Source organism: Somniosus microcephalus, chromosome 33 (assembly GCF_052327205.1).
Source record: "Somniosus microcephalus isolate GS21.2 chromosome 33, FLI_Smic_1.0, whole genome shotgun sequence".
Classification (NCBI taxonomy): domain Eukaryota; kingdom Metazoa; phylum Chordata; class Chondrichthyes; order Squaliformes; family Somniosidae; genus Somniosus; species Somniosus microcephalus.
In genome coordinates, this window is record NC_141019.1 from 30,538,806 (window position 1) to 30,561,402 (window position 22,597).

Here is a 22,597-nt window from a genome sequence, read left to right on the forward strand (position 1 = left end):
TTTCCTTTATTCATTCACGGGATGTGGGCGTCGCAGGCAAGGCCAGCATTTATTGCCCACCCCCAATTCCCCTGAACCGAGTGGCTTGCTGGGCCGTTTCAGAGGGCTGTTAAGAGTCAACCACATTGCTGTGGGTCTGGAGTCACATACAGGCCAGACTGGGTAAGGACGGCAGATTTGCATGCGGCGCAAGCTTGATGGACCAGCTGCTCTTCTCCTGCCTGTCATTTCCGTATGTTTCGTACGAGATCACCAATGCAGTCAATGGGGTTGAGTGACAACAGGAGGTGGATGTATAATTTTGCTTTAAGCTTTTAAATCAAAGATGTCGGGACGGGTGTTGGCAGTCTCTCTTCTTAGGCAGTCCCTCGGAACAGAGGATGACTTGCTTCCACACAAAATGAGTTCTCAGGTGACTGATAAGTCCAATGCGGGACCTGCAGTCTCTGTCACAGGTGGGGCAGACGGTGGGTGGGGTGCCTGGGTTGACGTGCACTCCTTCCGCTTGCTCCCGGCGAAGAGACTCGAGGTGTTTGGCGCCTTCCCGGATGCTTCTCCTCCACTTTGTGCGGTCTTGGGCCAGGGATTCCCAGGTACCGGTGGGGATGTTGCACTTTCAAGGAGGCTTTGAGAGTGTCCTTGAAGCGTTTCCTCTGCCCACCTGGGGCTCTCTTGCCGTGTCGGAGCTCCGAGTAGAGCGCTTGTTTTGAGAGTCTCGTATCGGGCATGCGGACAATGTGACCCGTCCATCGGAGTTGATCGAGCGTGGTCAGAGCTTCGATGCTGGGGATGTTGGCCTGAGCGAGAACACTGACGTCGGTGCGCCTATCCTACCAATGGATTTGCAGGATCTTGCAGAGGCAGCGTTGATGGTACCTCTCCAGTGCTTTGAGGTGCCTGCCAGTGTTGGGTGTCCAAGGATGCATCATTGGGTGGGGGTAGGGCTATAACTGTATTCTTTGGTATCTCCCCAGTTTTGTTTATTAAGAAAAAAAAGCTACATGCAGATTTGCACCATCAGATCGTTAGGGTGCCCCGAACTCTTACCCAATTACTAACTTATTAAGTTATCATGCAACGTCCCCAACCACGAAGCCAGTTGGGTGTGATCATCGTCCCTGTCGGTCAGCATCTGCTGTGGTGGCTGAATTTGGAACTTCAAAAGGCCGGTCACTTTAACAAGCGACGTTTGGGGGCCGGGGGGGGGGGAATTCAGAGCTTCAAGGGACAAGAATACAACGCCCAACACTTTAGAAAGTTCTGACCCCTTAATCTGGCACTTTGTTCTAAGAGAGTCTGTACAAGCCGCGGTTATATTGGCGTACATTCTCTTCATTCAGTAATCTCCTTAACTTAGTAGGTCAAGGGTCATGAATAATTTTCAAATGCTTCCTGGACTGTTATTCGTGACGCCGTTTATGTGAAATGTTGACCTGTTGCAGTGGGTAAGGATTGGTTTTCTTTTGTAAATTAATAGAATTTGAAACGATTTAAGTGATCAAAAGCTCGTGTCGGGGGGGGGGGGGGGGGGCGGGGCGGTGGAGGGAAGAGAAAGAAGAATCCCTGGCACAGCACATGAATTTCAACAGTTACTTGCTTGTGTCTATTGAAGCCTGTACATCTCGCAACACAATCTGTGGACTTTAGCAAATGGATGCAACCATTCACGACAGTCAGCAGGTTGAACAGCCAGTTAAAGTCTTGCATGCAAAATAAACCGTGAGATTGCGGGGAGAGCACAGCAAGAGCCTTTCCTCATCTGCCTGAAGTGGGTAAACACAAACCTGGACATTTCATTTCCTGTCTGAATACAGTGTACTCCAGGTGATAGACAAACCAGATGCTTTGCATGTTAAACCAAGTGGCTGCAAAGAGTGCAATAATTTTTTCCCCTCTCTGACATTCAATAGATAAATAGGTGTTAACGTCGACAAAGTTGTTGAGAATATCCTTAATCAGGTAGGTGGCAAGTTGCAGGCTTTGTTCAAAGACAGAACACAGGTTTTCTCTCTGCATTCAATCCGATACGTACAGTACCATTTGCCTTGGTTACCAATGTGAATGGCACGGTGCTTGATTTTGGCATGAGGTGGTCGAGCTGCCTCTTTCCAACACTGAAATAACAACAGAAAATGCTGGAAATACTCAGCAGGCCAGGCAGCATCCGTGGAGAGAGAAACAGAGTTAACATTTCAGGTCTGGGACCCTTCATCAGAACTGGACAAAGCTGGAAATGTAACAGTTGATATTAAGCAGGTGCAGAGACGGGGGGGGGGGGGGGGGGGGGGGCGGCAGGGTTTAGGAGGGGAGGAAGGAATTGAAAGAACATGCTGTGAAAATGTTGCAAATGGGAATGGCAAAATCATACTGCATGAAAAACGGGGGCAGGGATTATTATCTGAAATTGTTGAACTCAATGTTGAGTCCGGCAGGCTGTAAAGTGCCTAATCCAAAGAGGAGGCGCTGTTCCTCGAGCTTACGTTGCAGTTAGCTCGAGGAACAGCACCTCATCTTTCGACACAAAGCTGGGTGGGAGGGTATGCTGTGAGGAGGATGTCGTGAAACTCCAGTACGATTTGGACAGGTTGGGTGATTGGGCAGAAACATGGCAAATGCACTATAATGTGGATAAATGTGAGGTTATTCACTTTGGTGGCAAAAACAGGACGGCAGATTATTATTTGAACGGCAATAGATTGGGAGAAGGGGAAGTGCAAAGAGACCTGGGTGTTCTTGTGCACCAGTCGCTGAAGGTAAGCATGCAGGTGCAGCAGGCGGTTAAGAAGGCAAATGGTATGTTGGCCTTCGTCGCAAGAGGGTTCGAGTACAAGAACAAGGATGTCTTGCTGCAGTTGTACAGGGCCTTGGTGAGACCGCACCTTGAGTATTGTGTGCAGTTTTGGGTCACCTTACCTGAGGAAGGACGTTCTTGCCATGGAAGGAGTGCAGCGAAGATTCACCAGGCTGATACCTGGGATGGCAGGAATGACGTATGAGGAGAGATTGTGTCGATTGGGCTTATACTCACTGGAGTTTAGAAGATTGAGAGGGGATCTCATCGAAACCTATAAAATTCTGTCAGGCCTGGACAGACTAGATGCAGGAAGGATGTTTCTGATGGCCGGGGAGTCCAGAACCAGGGGTCATAGTCTAAGGATAAGGGGTAAGCCATTTAGGACTGAAATGAGGAGGAATTTCTTCACCCAGAGAGTGGTGAACCTGTGGAATTCTCTGCCACAGAGGGCAGTGGAGGCCAGTTCATTAAATATATTCAAGAAGGAGTTGGATATATTTCTTAAGGCTAAAGGGATCAAGGGATATGGGGAGAAGGCAGGGACAGGGTACTGAATTTGGATGATCAGCCATGATCTCATTGAATGGCGGAGCAGGCTCGAAGGGCCGAATGGCCGACTCCTGCTCCTATCTTCTATGTTTCTGTGATGAAGGGTCCCAGACCTGAAACGTTAACTCTGTTTCTCTCTCCACAGATGCTGCCTGGCCTGCTGAGTATTTCCAGCATTTTCTGTTGTTATTTCAGATTTCCAGCATCCGCAGTATTTTGCTATCATCTTTCCAACACTGCTTGAGCTCAGCATTACGATGTGTTGCAGAGCACCAATGGTATTGATGGATCTCTAATTACATAAAGATATATGGCACAGGAACAGGCCATTCAGCCCAACTAGTCCATGCCGGCGTTTATGCTCCACACGATCATCCTCCAGTCTTTCCTCATCTAAATCTATCAGCATAACCCTCTATTCCCTTCTCCCTCATATGCTTGTCTAGTCTCCCTTTAAATGCATCTATACTATTCACCTCAACCACTCCCTGTGGGAGCGAGTTACACATTCTCACCACTCTGGGTAAAGAAGTTTCTTCTGAATTCCCTATTGGATTTCTTGGTGACTATCTTATATTGATGGCCTTATACTGATGCTCTTCCCCACAAGTGGAAACATTCTCTCTGTATCCACTCTATCAAAACCTTTCATAAATTTTAAAGGCCTCTATTAGGTCACCCCTCAGCCTTCTTTTTTCAAAGAGAAAAGAGACCCAGCCTGTTCATCCTTTCCTGATATGTACACCCTCGCATTTCTGGTATCATCCTTGTAAATCTTCTCTGCACCCTCTCCAGTGCCTCTATCCTTTTTATACTACAGCGACCAGAACTGTACACAGTACTCCAAGTGTGGTCTAACCAAGGTTCGATACAGGTTTAACATAACTTCCCTACTTTTCAATTCTATCCCTCTAGAAATAAACCCTAGTGCTTGGTTTGCTTTTTTTATGGCCTTGCTAACCTGTGTCGCAACTTTTAGTGATTTTTGTGTATTTGTACTCCGAGATCCCTTTGTTCTTCTACCCCACCCAGACTTGCACCCTCCAAATAATAAGTGACCTCCCTATTCTTCCTACCAAAATGTAATACAGGAAACTCTTTGGTATCCAGCACCGACGGGACCGGGATGGTGTCGGTTGATTAAAAATTCCGGATGACAGAGAGGGTTATCTACCGAGGCTATTTTTAACAAACGAGTCAGACTCCTGTTATTGAGGTGTTCGGACTCCCAACAGCGCCAAGAAGCCGAGTAGTGGCAGTTTGGAGAACTACCCCCACTGAATAACTCGGCCACCGCGGGAGACTCGGACTCAGCAACATTTCCGGTTATTGAGGTGTTTTCGGAGTGAGAATTTTGCCGGTTAATAGAGAATTCCGGATATTTAGGTGCCGTTTAAACGAGAGTTTCCTGTACCTCATTTATCGGTGTTGCACTTCATTTGCCAATTATTTGCCCATTCTGCAAGTTTATTAATGTCCTCCTGTAATTTGTGCAGTCCTCCTCAGTATTGACTATCTTCCCCAATTTGGTGTCATCTGCAAATTTAGAAATGGTGTTTTTGATTCCAAAGTCTAAATCGTTAATATAAATTGTGAACAACAGTGGTCCCTTGTGGAACACCACTACCCACCTTCTGCCACTGTGAATAGCTACCTTCTACCCCTACTCTGCTTTCTGTCTTGATGCCAGCTAGCTATCCAATCTGCTACGTGTCCCCTGACTCCGCATTCTCTGACCTTGTTTATCAGTCTATTATGGGGTACCTTATCGAAAGCCTTTTGAAAATCTAGATAAATTACATCTACTGCATTACCCTTGTCTATTCTCTCTGTTACCTCTTCAAAAAATTCAATGAGGTTGGTCAAGCAAGACTTTCCCTTTTGAAATCCATGCTAACTATTCATTCTTCTTTTTGTTTCTGGATGTTCTTCTATTTTCTCCTTTAGTAGGGATTCCATTATTTTTCCAACCACCGATGTTAAGCTGACTGGTCTATAACTCCCTACACATGTTCTACCCCCTTCTTAAATATAGGTATTACACTAGAAAAAGGTGTAGTGCCAGAGGGTTAGCTAACAAATTATTAAATATGTGTAGCCTCTGCTATCTCTTCCCTAGATTCTTTTAAAATGCATGGATGCAATCCATCCAGACCAGATCCTCAGAGTTTGATTTGTTTATTTAATATATTTTTATTTTAAATGCACTTATCTAATTAATATCATCCAATGTCATGTCCACCTGTTCTATCGCCCTGGTAAATACTGAAGCAAAATAATTATTTAATATTTCTGCCATCTCTATCGTTATCTGTGGTATAATCCCATCTATCCCTTCATGGCCCTATTTCCGTCCCAACCTTTTTTTTTTTTTTAATTATGTACCTGTAAAATATTTTGCTATTTTGCTTTATGTTCCTTGATAATTTAATTTCATAGCTCCTCTTTGCTTTCCTAATTTTTTTTTACTTCTCTCCTCATCGCTTCGTATTCTCCCTCATCATGCACGCCCCTGCTGTCTATGTACTTAATGTATGCCTCTTTCCTTACCCTCAATTGTTCTCATGTCTTTATTCATCCATCGAGTCTCATCAGTGTTTAGTTTGTTCTTTCCTCTTAGTGGAATATATTGTTCCTGCACTCTGCTGAACACGGTTTTAACTGTTTCCCATTGCTGTTCCACATCGTTTTGCCAATATTGTTCCCCATTTTATTTTCCCAAGTTCTATTCTCAGCTCCTCAAAAATCAGCTTTTCTCCAATCTATTACCCTGGTTTTTGTCATACTTGCGTCGTTCTCAATTATCATCTTAAAAGCGTATATTATGGTCACTATTGCCTATATGTTCCCCTACTTTTACTTCTCTTATCTGCCCTGGTTTATTCCCCATTACTAGATCCAATAGCGAATCCTCCCTTGTTGGGTTTTTTCCTTCCGGGGATGTGCCAGGACTCTGCTCTGCGTCTCCACTGTTGCAGCACGGCCCAGGAAAATTGGCGAGCAAGTATTTGTCGGTATACACCCAGGTTCTGTTACTCTGCCAAAGCACCATGGAGCAGCAGCAGCACACTGCCGTTGTCTCACCTGAATGACCACACATTTCTAGTTCAAGTGTTTGAAGGTTTTTGTGTCTCCATTGCACTCGCCAGCAGTTGGATGGGAAAACTTTGAGCAACAAACAGGTTTCTCCTAACTGCCAGTGTTATCAAAGAGGTGCAATTTCCCCCATCACATTCACCAATGGGATGCCTCTCCGGCTCTCTCTCCTCCTTTAAGACGCACCATAAAACCTACCTCTGACCAAGCTTTTGGTCACCTGTCCTAATATCTCCTTATGTGGCTCGGGGTCAAATTCTGTCTGATTTACGCTCCTGTGAAGCGCCTTGGGATGTTTTACTGTGTTCAAGGCGCGATATAAATGAAGTTGTTGTTGTGCAGGCTTCCCATCTACTGTAGGAATCCTTCTGAGAACGGTCCCAGATTCAGCATATATTCAGCAACAGGTAGACCAAACTTGAAACGCAACCACCTTGCGCATTCCCCACTCCCTTTACCCCATTATTGGTGGCCGTGCCTTCAGCTGTCTAGGCCTGAAGCTCTAAACCCCTCTGCCTCTCTGTCCTCCTTACAACCTACCGCTTTGACCAAGCTTTAAGTCACCCCTCCTAATATATCCTTCTCTGGTTCAGTGTCGATATTTTTTTTTTATTTTGGATTGCACTCGTGAAGTGCTTTGGGACATTTGTCTACGTTAAAGGCACAATATAAATGCCAGTTGTTGTTGAGTCACAGGTGTTCAGCCAGTGTAGCTCATTATCCTTTTGGTTACACTCTAACAGAATTGGAACACCAGCAACAAGTCTACTCAACATGATTTTACTTGTACTATCTCTAGAAGGCCATTAAGTCTGGAGGTTTAAAAATCAGGTTGAGTGTCTCTTGGTGCTGTGCACATTGGAAAAAAAACAACATCTCGTGCCACAGTTTTAGGAGATGCACTAACATCTAGCAAAGTGAGGTATCAATCTGATCTAGACAAGTGGGCAACCTGCACCCACGTCTCTGCCAAAGCCAGTGTGCAACAGACAAGCAAAATGCCGATGCAGAGCATTTGCTCTTGGGATGTGGGCAACGCTGGCATTTATTGCACCTCGCGGCCTCCTCCTCGAACTGCTGCAGTCCTTGTGGCGATGGTGCGCCCACAGCTGGCCGAGAAACCTTCCCTTCCACTTACTCACCTTGCACTCAGAAAGATGGGCAACCTTCTGGGTCCCCAGACAGTCCACAGCAATGCAGGAAAATGTTATTAATGGCCAGAAAGGATTCACATGCAAGGCGGCTGGTTTGCATGTTTCTCAGGAAAATGGATGGAATCCCGCAACACGGATCATAAAAAGCGGAGTTTCAGGTAATAACAGAATTTGATTTTGTTCATAAACCGGTGACCCTGATTATAGGGAATAGCAACTCCTTTGTGTACAAGTTTTCTGTTTCCATGGAATAATGGGAGGAACTGTAGAATGTGATCCCAATAAAAAAGGCAGCAACAGTTCTGCAATCCCATGCAATAACAGAATTTTACACCGCAAACCAGTGGCCCAGGTTATATGCTTTGAAATCAGGAGACCAGGAAATCCATGCATACCAACTTCTCAAAATGGGGTTCTTTCTAAACAGTCCTTCACTTTGGTGATTAAGAAACTACAGTGTTATAGGTGAATCTGTGATTAATATTGTGTCCATTTTGTCTCCATTAAGTGTTACAGCTGTATGCTGCCCTTAGGCAGGAATCCATTATAAACAAGCTTAGCTAGGATTTCCTGTCCAAAACCTCAAATATATTGCACTTTTCCATCTAGTTTAGAGACACCTTAATCAATTAAAACTCAGAATTTTTTAGCAACATCCTTGGTCGAATAACAGAAGGAAGAATATTTATTGCCATATAGGATTAGGTAGCATCTGAATAGAAATCATAAAAATACTCTCCTTTATAAGACATTTTAAAGTGTCCCCGTAACATTTTCTACAGTCTTTAAATACATTATGTAGCCATAGAACAGGCAGATCCAAAGTAGCGGAACATTTAACTCCTACAAGTGCCATTTCACATTTACAGTAGGAGGTAGGACTCCTTGATATTTACATTCCACAAAATTGACTATTCGTAAATTTGCATCAGCGAATGGGGTTGCTGTAAAGTTCAATGGAGAACGGAAAAGGACTCCTAGTGCACCGAGAAATATATAATGTAAGGGGCTATGTAGAGTTTAGAAAGAAACATAGCAAGTAATAACCATACTAGATGTAGTTATTCGCTGCATGTTCCACCGTACCGTTTACGAGGTGTCGCCAGAAGATTGCACACACTACATTGCCAGCTGACCTTTTTTGTTACTGTAACAGTGGGCGAATTGGATTGACATTTGATTTGCAGAACTGGTGGGTAAAGAATAACACCGCTCAGAAAGATAAATAAGGAGCAATGAGGGGGTGGTGGCATTTAACATGGCATGATTCATAAAGTGATCACTGGCTCTGACGAAGATTTACCAGCGACTATCCCGGAAACCGCATCACGAACGGTGTCAAGGCTGGTGTACAGCCAGCCCAAGCATTACACAGAAAATAGCGTTCTGCCATCCGAGTTATGACGGATGAATGACCATGCACAAACAAAAATGCATTCCCCTACCTGAAATGTTGATTATAACCGGCAGTCTCCGCTCCTATTTAAGTGTTGCACAGGGATTTAAATGGCGCTTGGCTTGGGCGAGTCCTTTTTTTTCCCCAACAGCAGCCTTTTAGACAATATAGATTCAACCCCTTTTTCGAAAAAAACACAGATCCGTATTAATGAAAGTGTTCTTGTTTTGGCTGGTGGAGGTGCTTGGGTTGGCAGGCGATGGCTGGGGAAAGAGGGAGGGAGGGGGGTGGGGAGGGGGAAAGGTGGTTGGTGAAATCTACCGGTGAAACTGACTTGTCGCAGCCCCGGCTCCGGCTCCAAGCAGCCACAATGTAGCGACCTGGCTGTAACAATGGGCTCGGCGTTCCACCGCGCCGCTATTTATAGACATGACGCCAGTCGGCGAATCACAGCGCCTGCGCGGAGAGGGAGGGGGAGCCCGACGCATCCTGGGAGTTGTGGTCCGCCCTTTCCTTCGTTTCTCTTCTGCGGCCACCCGCCACCCACCCCCCCCCAAAAAAAGGTCCGAACCGGTCCACCTGAGCGCGCCCTCCTCCCCCACCATTGAAAAAAAGATATAAAACCTTCAGGTCGGTTTCAGCCTCGCGCGTGTGGTCCCGCGTCATCCCATTGTCAGCCCCCCGCGCGCGCGGTGAAATCCACGCCGCGAACGCCGATGTCGATTTCTGACCAACCCCGGGTGAACAATCGCTCATTCATGACACGTGGCTCAAGGTGCGAAAAGATGGGGGGGGGGGGAGAGGTATAAATTCGCCCCCACCCACACCACGATTCTGCTTTGATGGGCAAAAAGATTGAGGGGAAGTTTTAAAATATACATACCGGTTTTTGTAACTATTTGAAGATTTTTTTTAAAACATGGCTAATAAGGAGGAGGCAAGTGGGACTGCCTCTGAGAGCACTAGGCTGACACCTAAAGAAAGCCTCAGTGACCTCTCCACAACAGTCAAACGAGCCATCGAAAAAATCGAGACAGCACAGCTGGCCAGAGCAAGACAGGTCTGTGGGCGAGAAATATGATCGGTTATCAAAAGAGAGGGTAACAACAATCGTAGGTTTCCCGAACTGAGGAGGACGGTTTCCTGGCTGGGTGCTACGTGTCATAAGATTGCCGTTCGAAACACCCAGTGCTGAAGTTAGGAGCGGGAACATCGTCCCACGCTGTTTTTCAGCACCATGGTGTCACTGTAACTTGAACGTTTGAGCTTTTCATGATTCTGACCAAATATCTATACTTAAACGTTAATCTATCTTTTTTCTTCACAGAGACTGACTGACCTGCTGTAGATTTCGAGCATTTTCTGCTTTTATTTCAGGTTTTCATCGTCCTTTGTTTTTTTCATATTGTTTTCCCCTCTACTTAAAGCTGGGACCGGAATTTCAATAGAAACATTGTATTCCAAAGGAGAATTCCTTGACAGGAAGAAAGCAGATAAGATGTTTATTGTCCCAGCGAGACTGCCCTGAAAGCTCTTCAACCTTGACATTGACATGTATACCTCACATGTTAAGAAACAGGTTATCAGACAGTGGAATAGCGCTACTCCATGTTACAGCGCTAAGACCCCACAAAGTGCGAGGATGTGGGTCGATCCGCTTGCTCTGCTCAATCCCATCTCCCTGCAGTCCTGGGCAGGAACAGGTTTATCCGCTGGAGGCAGGGTCCTGTCTGGGCAGTACCTCCGAGTGGATGATTTGAGGCCATGATAATCCAACATGAACTTTGGATGGAGTGGGCTTGAGGGGGCAGAAATACCTTTCCTCACTCCAGACTTTGTGATATTTAGGATTATTTGGGATCTTCCGGTTTTATTGAGGAACTTTGTTGTGCAATTTCATTCTGAGTTTTTTTGATTTGCACAGAGGCGCGCGCGCACACACACACACCGCGATGGCGAATTTTTGTGAATGTCAGAAGTGAGATTTGAATTTGATGCTGGCACCTCACCTTTTCAATTCCTGAGACTGGAGCTCTCTTTTTGAAGAAACAAGGATGTTTAGGGGAAATTATAGGGTGTGTTTTTTTAACTTATGGAGACTGGGGTGGTCAATCATGTAGCTGATGGAATTTCTCATTGTGCTTTCCATGTATCTGAAACTGACATTTTATTTAAAAAAAATAAGAATGGCATATGTGGATACTGTTACCAAGGCAAAACCTCACATTCTAAAATTGCCATTATTCAGAATCCTATTGTTGTCCATGGCCATGGCGATCGGGTGTCACTGGGCCAGATTCTTTTGAAGCAAAACAAACCATTTTTGCTGCAGTGTTTTTAACTTGGTGGTTGATTTGGAATTTGTTTTTATTATCCATTCTCGGGATGCGGGCATCGATGGCAAGGCCGGCATTTAGTGCCCATCCCGAGTTGCCTGGAGAAGATGGTGGTGAGCCGCCTTCTTGAACCACGAGTAGTGTTTTTTGATACAAATGAATGACTTGCTAGGCCACATGTATATCTGCGTGTATACATGTATATATGTATGTATGTGTGTATATTATATATATATATGTGTGTGTCTGTGTGTGTGTATTATGTATATATAATGGTGATTTTTTTTAAAATTCGTTCATGGGATCTGGGCATCGTTGGCAAGGCCAGCATTTATTGCCCGTCCCTAGTTGCCCTCGAGAAGGTGGTGGTGAGTCACCTTCTTGAACCGCTGCAGTCCGTGTGGTGAAGGTACTCCCACAGTGCTGTTAGGGAGGGAGTTCCAGGATTTTGACCCAGCGACAATGAAGAAACGGTGATATACTTCCAAGTCAGGATGGTGTGTGACTTGGAGGGGAACTTGGAGATGGTGGCGTTCCCATGCGCCTGCTGCCCTTGTCCTTCTAGGTGGTGGCGGTCACGGGTTTGGGAGGTGCTGCCAAAGAAGCCTTGGGGAGTTGCTGCAATGCATCTTGTAGATGGTACACACTGCAGCCACGGTACGCCAGTGGTGGAGGGAGTGAATGTTTAAGGTGGTGGATGGGGTGCCAATCAAATGGGCTGCTTTGTCCTGGATGGTGTCGAGCTTCTTGAGTGTTGTTGGAGCTGCACTCATCCAGTGACGTGTGTGTATATAATGTGTGTGAATATACGACTGAATCAGGTCTGCCATATTACATGTATGAGGTGGGGGAAACACTGGTGGAATTTTTTGTTTCTGCGAAGACAAAGGATTAGCAAATGATTTGTAAAGTTCTCACATTTCACACTCCTAGCAGCCATCTTTAGGAAGCCATTGAGTGGGGGAGGTGTATAAATGAGAACATTGGAACCAGACAGTGCAGCACGGTACAAGTTAGCCAAAAAGGCCCGGGAGGCACCAATGATTCGATGAAATAAAAAGAATATTTCCTATTGTGATGAGCTATTACTTTGATTGGGAGGTTCTGGTAATGAGGAGAGCTGGGATGATGGTGATTGAATGGGATTTCTCCCCGGTGTCCTGGCCAATATTTATCCCTGTTGTATCCCGAAAAGTGGACCTGGTGTTGTGCCAGGTCGACACTTAACCCTTTCCCCCTCAGAGCGGACTAAGTGATATACAGAGTCGACGCTTAGCTTTGGTACAGATGACAGACTTCGAGTGAAGGATGGTTCAAAACGGTCTTTATTCACAGGCCTGGGGAGAACCTTCTGAGACCCCTCTCAGATCCGACTCCACCGATTCCCTAGCAACAATCACAGTTATACAAAAATCAAACCCCTGCCCTAGGGGCGGGGGTAAAGCTTATCAGCATATACAGAGTTATAGCTAAATGGCAATTATAAACCGTGACATTTCATCTTCTTGCTGCCCACAAATCGCACATTTCTGTTATCAGTTGGTCCCGTCACCGCCTGTGACTGTGGGCCTCATCTTAATTGCTTTACAACCATCCATTTGCCCATAGCCAGGTGGTTTTGCTTGTTACATGTTTTCTTAAGATAACAGTCCTCGTTAAGGCGTGCAAAGCACAGACTTTTGGCCTCGTCTCGGGTTACCTCTGCAAAGCAAGCACGTTCTGATTAGTCCCACCATACTTTGAAGAATGGAACCCTGTTGTGATTTACAACAAACAAATTCTTAGGTGCATTATCTCGCATATGTGTTGCCTCGCCTGGCCGAACAGACATCCTCCCCAATCTTCCCATGAGTTGTTTTGCAGTTTAATCTCTCAGCATTTGAAGTCACTTAATCATGTTTTAAAACTTAGCTGGGTAAATGCAATATACAGACCTCTATATCGTTTAACTCAGGGTAGGGAATTAACCCATTATCTCCACCTTGTACATTGGTGCTACATTTTACATATTCTAACATAAAAACTAAATTATACATATTCTAACATAAAAACTAAGGTATAATAGTAATTTGGCTACTTCAATCCCTCAACCAACATCACTAAAAAACAGATAATCAGCTCTAAAAACAGAAAATGCTGGAAATACTCAGCAGGTCAGGCAGCATCTGTGGAGAGAGAAGCAGAGTCAACGTTTCAGGTCGAAGACACTTCGTCAGAACTGGAAAAAGTTAGAGATGTAACAGATTTTAAGCAAGTGCAGGGGCAGGGAAAGAGGGGAGGAAAGAACAAAAGGGAAGGTCTGTGATAGGATGAAAGGCAGGAGAGATTAAATGACAAAATGGACGATGGTACGAGGCAAAAGGAGATGATAATGGGACAAGTAAAGAAACAAAAGATAGAAACATAGAAGATAGGAGCAGGAGTAGGCCATTCGGCCCCTCGAGCCTGTTCTGCCATTTAATGAGATCATGGCTGATCATCCAAATTCAGTACCCTGTCCCTGCCTTCTCCCCATATCCCTTGATCCCTTTAGCCTTAAGAAATATATCCAACTCCTTCTTGAATATATTTAATGAATTGGCCTCAACTGCCTTCTGTGGTAGAGAATTCCACAGGTTCACCACTCTCTGGGTGAAGAAATTCCTCCTCATCTCTGTCCTAAGTGGTTTACCCCTTATCCTTAGACTGTGACCCCCGGTTCTGGACTCCCCCGCCATCGGGAACATCCTTCCTGCATCTAGTCTGTCTAGTCCTGTTAGAATTTTATAAGTTTCAATGCGATCCCCTCTCATTCTTCTAAACTCCAGCGAATATAAGCCCTCTCCTCATACGTCGTTCCTGCCATCCCAGGTATCAGTCTGGTGCATCTTCGCTGCACTCCCTCCATGGCAAGAACATCCTTCCTCAGATAAGGCGACCAAAACTGCACACAATACTCAAGGTGTGGTCTCACCAAGGCCCTGTACAACTGCAGCAAGACATCCTTGTTCCTGTACTCGAACCCTCTTGCTACGAAGGCCAACATACCATTTGCCTTCTTAACCGCCTGCTGCACCTGCATGCTTACCTTCAGCGACTGGTGCACAAGGACACCCAGGTCTCGTTGCACTTCCCCTTCTCCCAATCTATTGCCGTTCAGACAATAATCTGCCTTCCTGTTTTTGCCACCAAAGTGGATAACCTCGCATTTATCCACATTATACTGCATCTGCCATGCAGATGGGACTAGAGGAGGTGTAAATGGGAATGGCAAAATCATCAGCTGCCGTCCGAAGAAATGGGGGCAGAGGTTATAATCTGAAACTGTTGAACTCAATGTTGAGTCCGGCAGGCTGCAAAGTGCCTAATCAAAAGATGAGGTGCAGTTCCTCGAGCTTACATTGAGCTTCATTGGAACAGTGTAAGAGGCCGAGGACAGAGAGGTCAGAGTGGGAGTGGGGTGAAGGATTCAAATGACAGGCGACCGGAAGCTCAGGGTCACCCTTACGGACTGAACGGAGGTGTTCCCCAAAGCTGTCGCCCAATCTGCGTTTGGTTTCCCCAATGTAGAGGAGACCGCACCAAGATCTGCGAATACAGTATATTAAATTGCAAGAAGTACAAGTAAATCGCTGTTTCAGCTGGAAGGGGTGTTTGGGGCCCTGGACAGTGGGAAGGGAGGAGGTAAAAGAGCAGGTGTTGCATCTCCTGCGCTTGCACGGGAAGGTGCCAGGTGAAGGAGAAGGGCTGTTGGGGGTGATTGAGGAGTGGACTAGGGTGTCGCGGAGGGAGCGGTCCCTTCGGAATGCGGAAAGGGGAAGGGAGGGGAAGATGTGTTTGGTGGTGGGATCACGTTGGAGGTGGCGGAAATGGCGGAGGATGATCCGTTGAATGTGGAGGCTGGTGGGGTGTAAGGTGAGGACAAGGGGAACTCTATCGATAATCTGGTCATTTATTTCATTGCTGTTTTTGGGAGCTTGCTGTGCACAAGTTGGCTGCAGCGTTTTCTTACATTACAACAGCGACTGCACTTCAAAAGTACTTCATTGGCTGTAAAGCACTTTGGGACGTCCTGAGGTCGTGAAAGGCGCTATAGAAATGCAAGTCTTGCTTTTTTTTCTTTATTGAAGTACAATTATTTTTTCTTCATTTTATACAGCAGGGAGGCCGAGGGAAGTGAATTATGTCTTTTAGAAGGAACTAAATGACGTTTCCAAAAAAAGTCTGCAATTTTTGAAACTACTATTTGCTTGAATAGTTTACCTCCTTGTGATCTTTTCTTTTAATATTTGCCAACAGGAAGTTGCGGAACGCTTGAGAGACATTCTGGACAAAGTGAATTTTGCTTTGAGCCACGCAAGATTGGACCACCAGCCCGTGCCGAGAATCACCTTTACCCCTGAAAGAAAGGAAAGGGAGTGGTTGACAGATGCAATCACTGAGTTTGCAACCGGCAGCAGCACCAAAGAGGAAACCTTAAAGTTTATTCTGCAATGGCTATCAGACAGCAGTATGCGGTTTCTTATAAACTAGTCGATTTCCAGTGGCGTTACACACTGAGGGGGCAATTGTAACCTAACCCGCCCGCCGCGAAACTGTTCGGACCGGGTGCAACGCTGGTTTCACACCTGCCTGATCTTATTTTCCATTGAAGTCAGTGGAGAGTAATGTTGGAGTGTTTGATGGGACAGTGTAGAGGGAGCTTTACTCTGTATCTAACCCGTGCTGTACCTGCCCTGGGAGTGTTTGATGGGACAGTGTAGAGGGAGCTTTACTCTGTATCTAACCCGTGCTGTACCTGCCCTGGGAGTGTTTGATGGGACAGTGTAGAGGGAGCATTACTCTATATCTAACCCCGTGCTGTACCTGCCCTGGGAGTGTTTGATGGGACAGTGCAGAGGGAGCTTTACTCTGTATCTAACCCCGTGCTGTACCTGCCCTGGGAGTGTTTGATGGGACAGTGTAGAGGGAGGTTTACTCTGTATCTAACCCGTGCTGTACCTGCCCTGGGAGTGTTTGATGGGACAGTGTAGAGGGAGCTTTACTCTGTATCTAACCCGTGCTGTACCTGCCGTGGGAGTGTTTGATGGGACAGTGTAGAGGGAGCTTTACTCTGTATCTAACCCGTGCTGTACATGCCCTGGGAGTGTTTGATGGGACAGTGTAGAGGGAGCTTTACTCTGTATCTAACCCGTGCTGTACCTGCCCTGGGAGTGTTTGATGGGACAGTGTAGAGGGAGCTTTACTCTGTATCTAACCCGTGCTGTACCTGCCCTGGGAGTGTTTGATGGGGACAGTGTAGAGGGAGCTTTACTCTGTATCTAACCCGTGCTGTACCTGCCCTGGGAGTGTTTGATGGGACAGTGTAGAGGGAGCATTACTCTATATCTAACCCCGTGCTGTACCTGCCCTGGGAGTGTTTGATGGGACAGTGCAGAGGGAGCTTTACTCTGTATCTAACCCCGTGCTGTACCTGCCCTGGGAGTGTTTGATGGGACAGTGTAGAGGGAGGTTTACTCTGTATCTAACCCGTGCTGTACCTGCCCTGGGAGTGTTTGATGGGACAGTGTAGAGGGAGCTTTACTCTGTATCTAACCCGTGCTGTACCTGCCGTGGGAGTGTTTGATGGGACAGTGTAGAGGGAGCTTTACTCTGTATCTAACCCGTGCTGTACATGCCCTGGGAGTGTTTGATGGGACAGTGTAGAGGGAGCTTTACTCTGTATCTAACCCGTGCTGTACCTGCCCTGGGAGTGTTTGATGGGACAGTGTAGAGGGAGCTTTACTCTGTATCTAACACCGTGCTGTACCTGCCCTGGGAGTGTTTGATGGGACAGTGTAGAGGGAGCTTTACTCTGTATCGAACCCGTGCTGTACCTGCCCTGGGAGTGTTTGATGGGACAGTGTAGAGGGAGCTTTACTCTGTATCTAACCCGTGCTGTACATGCCCTGGGAGTGTTTGATGGGACAGTGTAGAGGGAGCTTTACTGTGTATCTAACCCCGTGCTGTACCTGCCCTGGGAGTGTTTGATGGGGACAGTGTAGAGGGAGCTTTACTCTGTATCTAACCCGTGCTGTACATGCCCTGGGAGTGTTTGATGGGACAGTGTAGAGGGAGCTTTACTGTGTATCTAACCCGTGCTGTACCTGCCCTGGGCATGTTTGATGGGACAGTGTGGAGGAAGCTTTACTCTGTATCTAACCCGTGCTGTACCTGCCCTGGGAGTGTTTGATGGGACAGTGTAGAGGGAGCTTTACTCTGTATCTAACCCCGTGCTGTACCTGCCCTGGGAGTGTTTGATGGGACAGTGTAGAGGGAGCTTTACTGTGTATCTAACCCGTGCTGTACATGCCCTGGGAGTGTTTGATGGGACAGTGTGGAGGGAGCTTTACTCTGTATCTAACCATGCTGTACCTGCCCTGGGAGTGTTTGATGGGACAGTGTAGAGGGAGCTTTACTCTGTATCTAACCCGTGCTGTACATGCCCTGGGGGTGTTTGATGGGACAGTGTAGAGGGAGCTTTACTCTGTATCTAACCCCGTGCTGTACCTGCCCTGGGAGTGTTTGATGGGGACAGTGTAGAGGGAGCTTTACTCTGTATCTAACCCCGTGCTGTACCTTCCCTGGGAGTGTTTGATGGGGACAGTGTAGAGGGAGCTTTACTCTGTATCTAACCCGTGCTGTACCTGCCCTGGGAGTGTTTCATGGGACAGTGTAGAGGGAGCTTTACTCTATATCTAACCCCGTGCTGTACCCGCCCTGGGAGTGTTTGATGGGACAGTGTAGAGGGAGCTTTACTCTGTATCTAACCCGTGCTGTACCTGCTCTGGGAGTGTTTGATGGGACAGTGTAGAGGGAGCTTTACTCTGTATCTAACCATGCTGTACCTGCCCTGGGAGTGTTTGATGGGGACAGTGTAGAGGGAGCTTTACTCTGTATCTAACCCGTGCTGTACCTGCCCTGGGAGTGTTTGATGGGACAGTGTAGAGGGAGCTTTACTCTGTATCTAACCTGTGCTGTACCTGCCCTGGGAGTGTTTGATGGGACAGTGTAGAGGGAGCTTTACTTTGTATCTAACCCGTGCTGTACCTGCCCTGGGAGTGTTTGATGGGGACAGTGTAGAGGGAGCTTCACTCTGTATCTAACCCGTGCTGTACCTGCCCTGGGAGTGTTTGATGGGGACAGTGTAGAGGGAGCTTCACTCTGTATCTAACCCCGTGCTGTACCTGCCCTGGGAGTGTTTGATGGGGACAGTGTAGAGGGAGCTTCACTCTGTATCTAACCATGTTATGCCTGACCTGAGCGTGCACAATGCTGACAATGCTCAGTGCTCAAAATGGCAAGTGTTTCACTAAATTCTTCACCTTAATGAGCACAAAAAAAGCAAATGCGAATAATATTTGCTCCTAAAACAGGAGCAGCTTTTTGCAAGGCCGCATAGGCTATTTCAATGTAATTTCCAAAGGTCATTTTGTGTTATTCATGTATTGTGCAGATCAGCTACTAATCGATGAAGTAGACTTGGAGGAGGAGGAGGAAGCTGAAAAAAGGTCAGCTGAATGGATTGAAGAAGTGAACATGAAAGTGCAAACGGGCCTGGCTTCTTCGCAAGCATGCATAGACAATCTCTATAAACTCTCTAACTCTCTGTTTGGTCGTCAACATGAGCGTTTGAAGCCAAAACCAACAGGTAAATTTAGACAAATATTAGATTCTGCCATGCCTCCTCGTGTCCAGATTGACAGGAGACACCCACAGTTTTGAGATCTAGGGAAATAATGAGTTAGAGTTGGAGATGATGTGGTGAGTGTTGATTTCAACACAATTAGAAGGTGGAGGGAAGAGAAAGAGCACATGGGACAGCAAATTATGGGCGTAGACGTTTTTTTTCCCAAACGTGTATACGAATTGCTGTTTGACGTCGCCCTGGGCACACCGAAAGGTTGTCACTGACAATCTCAACAAAGCACTTCAATCTCCAGACTTCTGCACATCAGAAACCCAGATCTTAGCAAGGATGTATGTAATGAAATCTGTTTGTCTTGATCCTGTATTCGTTTTGCACTCATGTATATTACCCTCCCCCACTGTGTATCGTTTCACTTCCTCTTTCCCGACTAACCTGGGAGGTTCCAGGTCTTGGCTCTTGGCTCCGCCCCTGACTTCTCTTACATAAAGATCCCAGGATCTGTATGACTCATTCCTGTGAACCAGTCGGCGTGTTGAGATGTTAGCCCTGATCTTAGTGATTAAAAGCCAACTTGTTTAAGTCTATAACTTCTAGTTTTGTGGTTATTGAAGGCCCATCAATGTAACTTTACGAGCTCTAAGAAGTGATTCCAGTGTCGAGGGGTTGTGGCGTCAATGCAGGGCATAGCCACAGATGTGCGCATGGACATGAGCAAACCGCAACTCACCATAAAACAAAATGAGCACTGGCCCAGGGAGTGTCTTCCGCAGAGTACCTGAATTCAGTTGAAGACCATTTTCCTCGCGGCTACCCCACTGAAGGCTGTTTAGAGCAGGCTAAATATCAGGCTGATCCTAAACAGGAGCAAGTGACTTTGAAGACTGTACAAGCTGAAACATGTGACGAGGAGTCTCAGGAAACCATGACATGCATTCTGATGACAATGAAGCCGGTTCTCTCCCTGCTCAACTACAAGCCCTTGCTATCCTACAAGTGATGAAGAAACTAAACTCAGATCCATGAAGAATTTGCGTAATACTGAACAAAACTTTTCTCAAGTCTTAAGATTTTGACACGGTTGATCCCAGTGATGCTGGCAAGTTAATGCCGGACTCAACATAGAGTTCAACAATTTCAGATAATATTCCCTGCCCCCATTTTTCATGCAGTATGATTTTGCCATTCCCATTTGCAACATTTTCACAGCATGTTCTTTCAATTCCTTCCTCCCCTCCTAAACCCTCCCCCTGTCTCTGCACCTGCTTAATATCTGTGGTGTATGTAACCTGTTCCACCTTAAGAGAACTACCTTAAGAGATGTACTACTTTCTCTTGGCTGCTGTATACTGTAATACCGGTGGTGACCACACCGGCATATAAACGTTGTGTAGTGATTTGCTGGGCAGTTCAGCCCTGACCTCCGAATAGTAAAGACCTGTTAAAGTTATTCTTGTGGTCTGTGTCCAGTGATTTATAATAAGCATAACTGGGACACACAGACTCAACAGTGGCGATGAGTCCGATCTTACCCTGCGGCAGTTTTACATCCAAGGCAGCTTCGTCCTCAGAACGGGCGTCGAGAAGAGGCATCCGCCCTCATCATCCTGCTGAGCACCACATCGCACGGGAGGCATCGAGAACCCGGGTTAAAAAGAAAAATTCTGACCACGAAGCCCTCCATCAGCAACAGGCAGTGATCATCCCTTCTACCACGGTGGTGGGTAAGCCGACCAGCGACACGAGCAGAAAGTCGGCCGCGTTGGCTGTGGAGTAGGGGAGGGAAAACGGAGGAAAAAGGGCGGAGAACTCGACCGCGGCCGGTGAAAAGGGCCGGGCTGCAATCGGGGCCGAGAGGCGCAGCGACTGGGGCAGCGTTAAGGCCACGAGAACCGCGGAGAACTCAACCGCAGCCGGTGTAAAGGACCGGCCTGCAAGCGGGGCTGAGAGGCGCAACAGCAGGGGAAGCGTGAATGCCCACGGGAACCGCGGGGGAGCAAAAAGCAGCGTCGGGGAATTGAGAACCGCTGGGGAGGCGAGAACGGCAGCAGCACGGCAATCGCCATTGCAGCCAGCGGGGGAAGAAGGCAAACGCGGGAAGCCGCCATTGTAGTCGGCGGGGGAAGAAGACGAGCGCGGTAAAAAAACCGCCAAGCGCGGGAAGCCGCCATTTTAGTGGGCGGGGGAAGAAGACAAGCGCGGGAAGCCGCCATTTTGGGAAAAAGAAAGTTTAAAGAAACTTGCAAGGATGCCTAAACATGGTAACATCAATGCTTTTGATAGCGATGTCGAAGATTGGGCCACATATGTAGAACGCATTGGAGTTTATTGTACAGCAAATGAAGTACCAGATGATAAGAAAGCAATAACATTATTAAACTCAATGGGGGCGAAGACGTACGGGTTATTGAAGCATCTGCTAACACCAGATAAACCGACGGATCAGACTTTCGCGAAAATTGTTACGATCCTGCAAGAACATTTAAACCCCACGCCGCTGATGATAGCGGAACGATTTAAATTTTACAGCAGAACGCAGCTGAAAGAGGAAAGCAACGCTGAATTCTTAATTGAACTGCGTAAGCTATCAATGTACTGTCAGTTTGGTACAGGACTAGCAGATGCTCTGAGAGATAAATTCGTGTGTGGATTATTAAAAGAAGGAACACAAAAGCGTCTGCTAGAAGAAAAGGACCTTACGCTTGAGAAAGCTGTCACCATTGCAGCATCGCACGAGGCCGCAGCAAGAGGCACCGCGGAAATGCAACTAAGGTCATCGGAACTCAGCACCAATCAAATGGCATTGGGTGCAGTAAAGTGTTATCGTTGCGGAAGGACAACGCATGATCAGAATCAGTGCTGGTTCAAAAATCAGGAATGCAGAAAATGTGGCAAGCTCGGTCACATAGCTAAAGTATGCCGGTCAGGTAAGAAGACCAGCAGCAAAAAGTCACCGCAGGAAAAGTGCAAAAAGGTACACAAGGTGACAGAGAACAGTTCGGATGAACAGAAGACGGATTCAGACTCCAGCAGTAAGGAACTGGGTTGTCTAAGAATACATAATGTGGGTAACACAGCAGACCACCAAACTATCTGGGTCACACTTCAGATAGCAGGAGTCCAAGTGAAGATGGAATTGGACACTGGATCGGCATTGACGGTCATGAATAAGCAAGATTACAAAAGGTTATTTCCACACATTCCCTTAAGGGATACGGAGATTGTTTTGAAAACATACACGGGGCAAAGAGTATACCCCATTGGAAAGATAAAGGTAAAGGTGGTCCACAAGGATAAAGAAAGCCGAGGAATGGACTTATATGTGTTACCTGAGGGAGGTCCACCATTACTGGGACGGGAATGGATCAGGAGAATGAATATGGACTGGCATTCCTTAAAAGCACTAACTGTAGATTCCGGCAAAAAGGAAGATGTCAAACCTAAACGACTGTCCAGAATATTGGACGATGCTAAAGAGGTGTTCCAGCAGGGACTGGGAACACTGAAAGGAATTACGGCAAACATCAAAGTTGAAGAACATGCAAACCCGAAATTTTTCAAAGCCAGACCGGTACCTTATGCGATACGACCTGCTGTGGAAGCTGA

At 46.6% G+C, this 22,597-nt stretch overlaps 2 protein-coding genes across 5 annotated transcripts in view; one reads left to right on the forward strand and one right to left on the reverse strand.

Annotated features, from left to right (window-relative positions):
* Nucleotides 1-9,383, reverse strand: part of LOC147097082 (cysteine/serine-rich nuclear protein 2-like) — a 70,480-nt gene extending 61,097 nt beyond the window's left edge. For 3 of the 4 annotated variants that reach the window (XR_015074480.1, XM_085972884.1, XM_085972882.1), the window contains exon 1: nt 9,039-9,383. The gene's annotated coding sequence lies outside the window, so the exon portion shown is untranslated. The remainder of the gene's footprint in view (nt 1-9,038) is intronic. The other variant, XM_085972885.1, reaches the window with a different exon arrangement.
* A 451-nt stretch (nt 9,384-9,834) lies between these two features.
* LOC147097083 (uncharacterized) overlaps nt 9,835-22,597 on the forward strand; it is a 39,409-nt gene continuing 26,646 nt past the window's right edge. Inside the window, exons 1-3 of the mRNA XM_085972886.1 lie at nt 9,835-10,049; nt 15,604-15,814; nt 18,800-18,994. Of these exons, the coding sequence (XP_085829012.1) occupies nt 9,909-10,049; nt 15,604-15,814; nt 18,800-18,994 (547 nt within the window). The 5' untranslated portion in view covers nt 9,835-9,908. The remainder of the gene's footprint in view (nt 10,050-15,603; nt 15,815-18,799; nt 18,995-22,597) is intronic.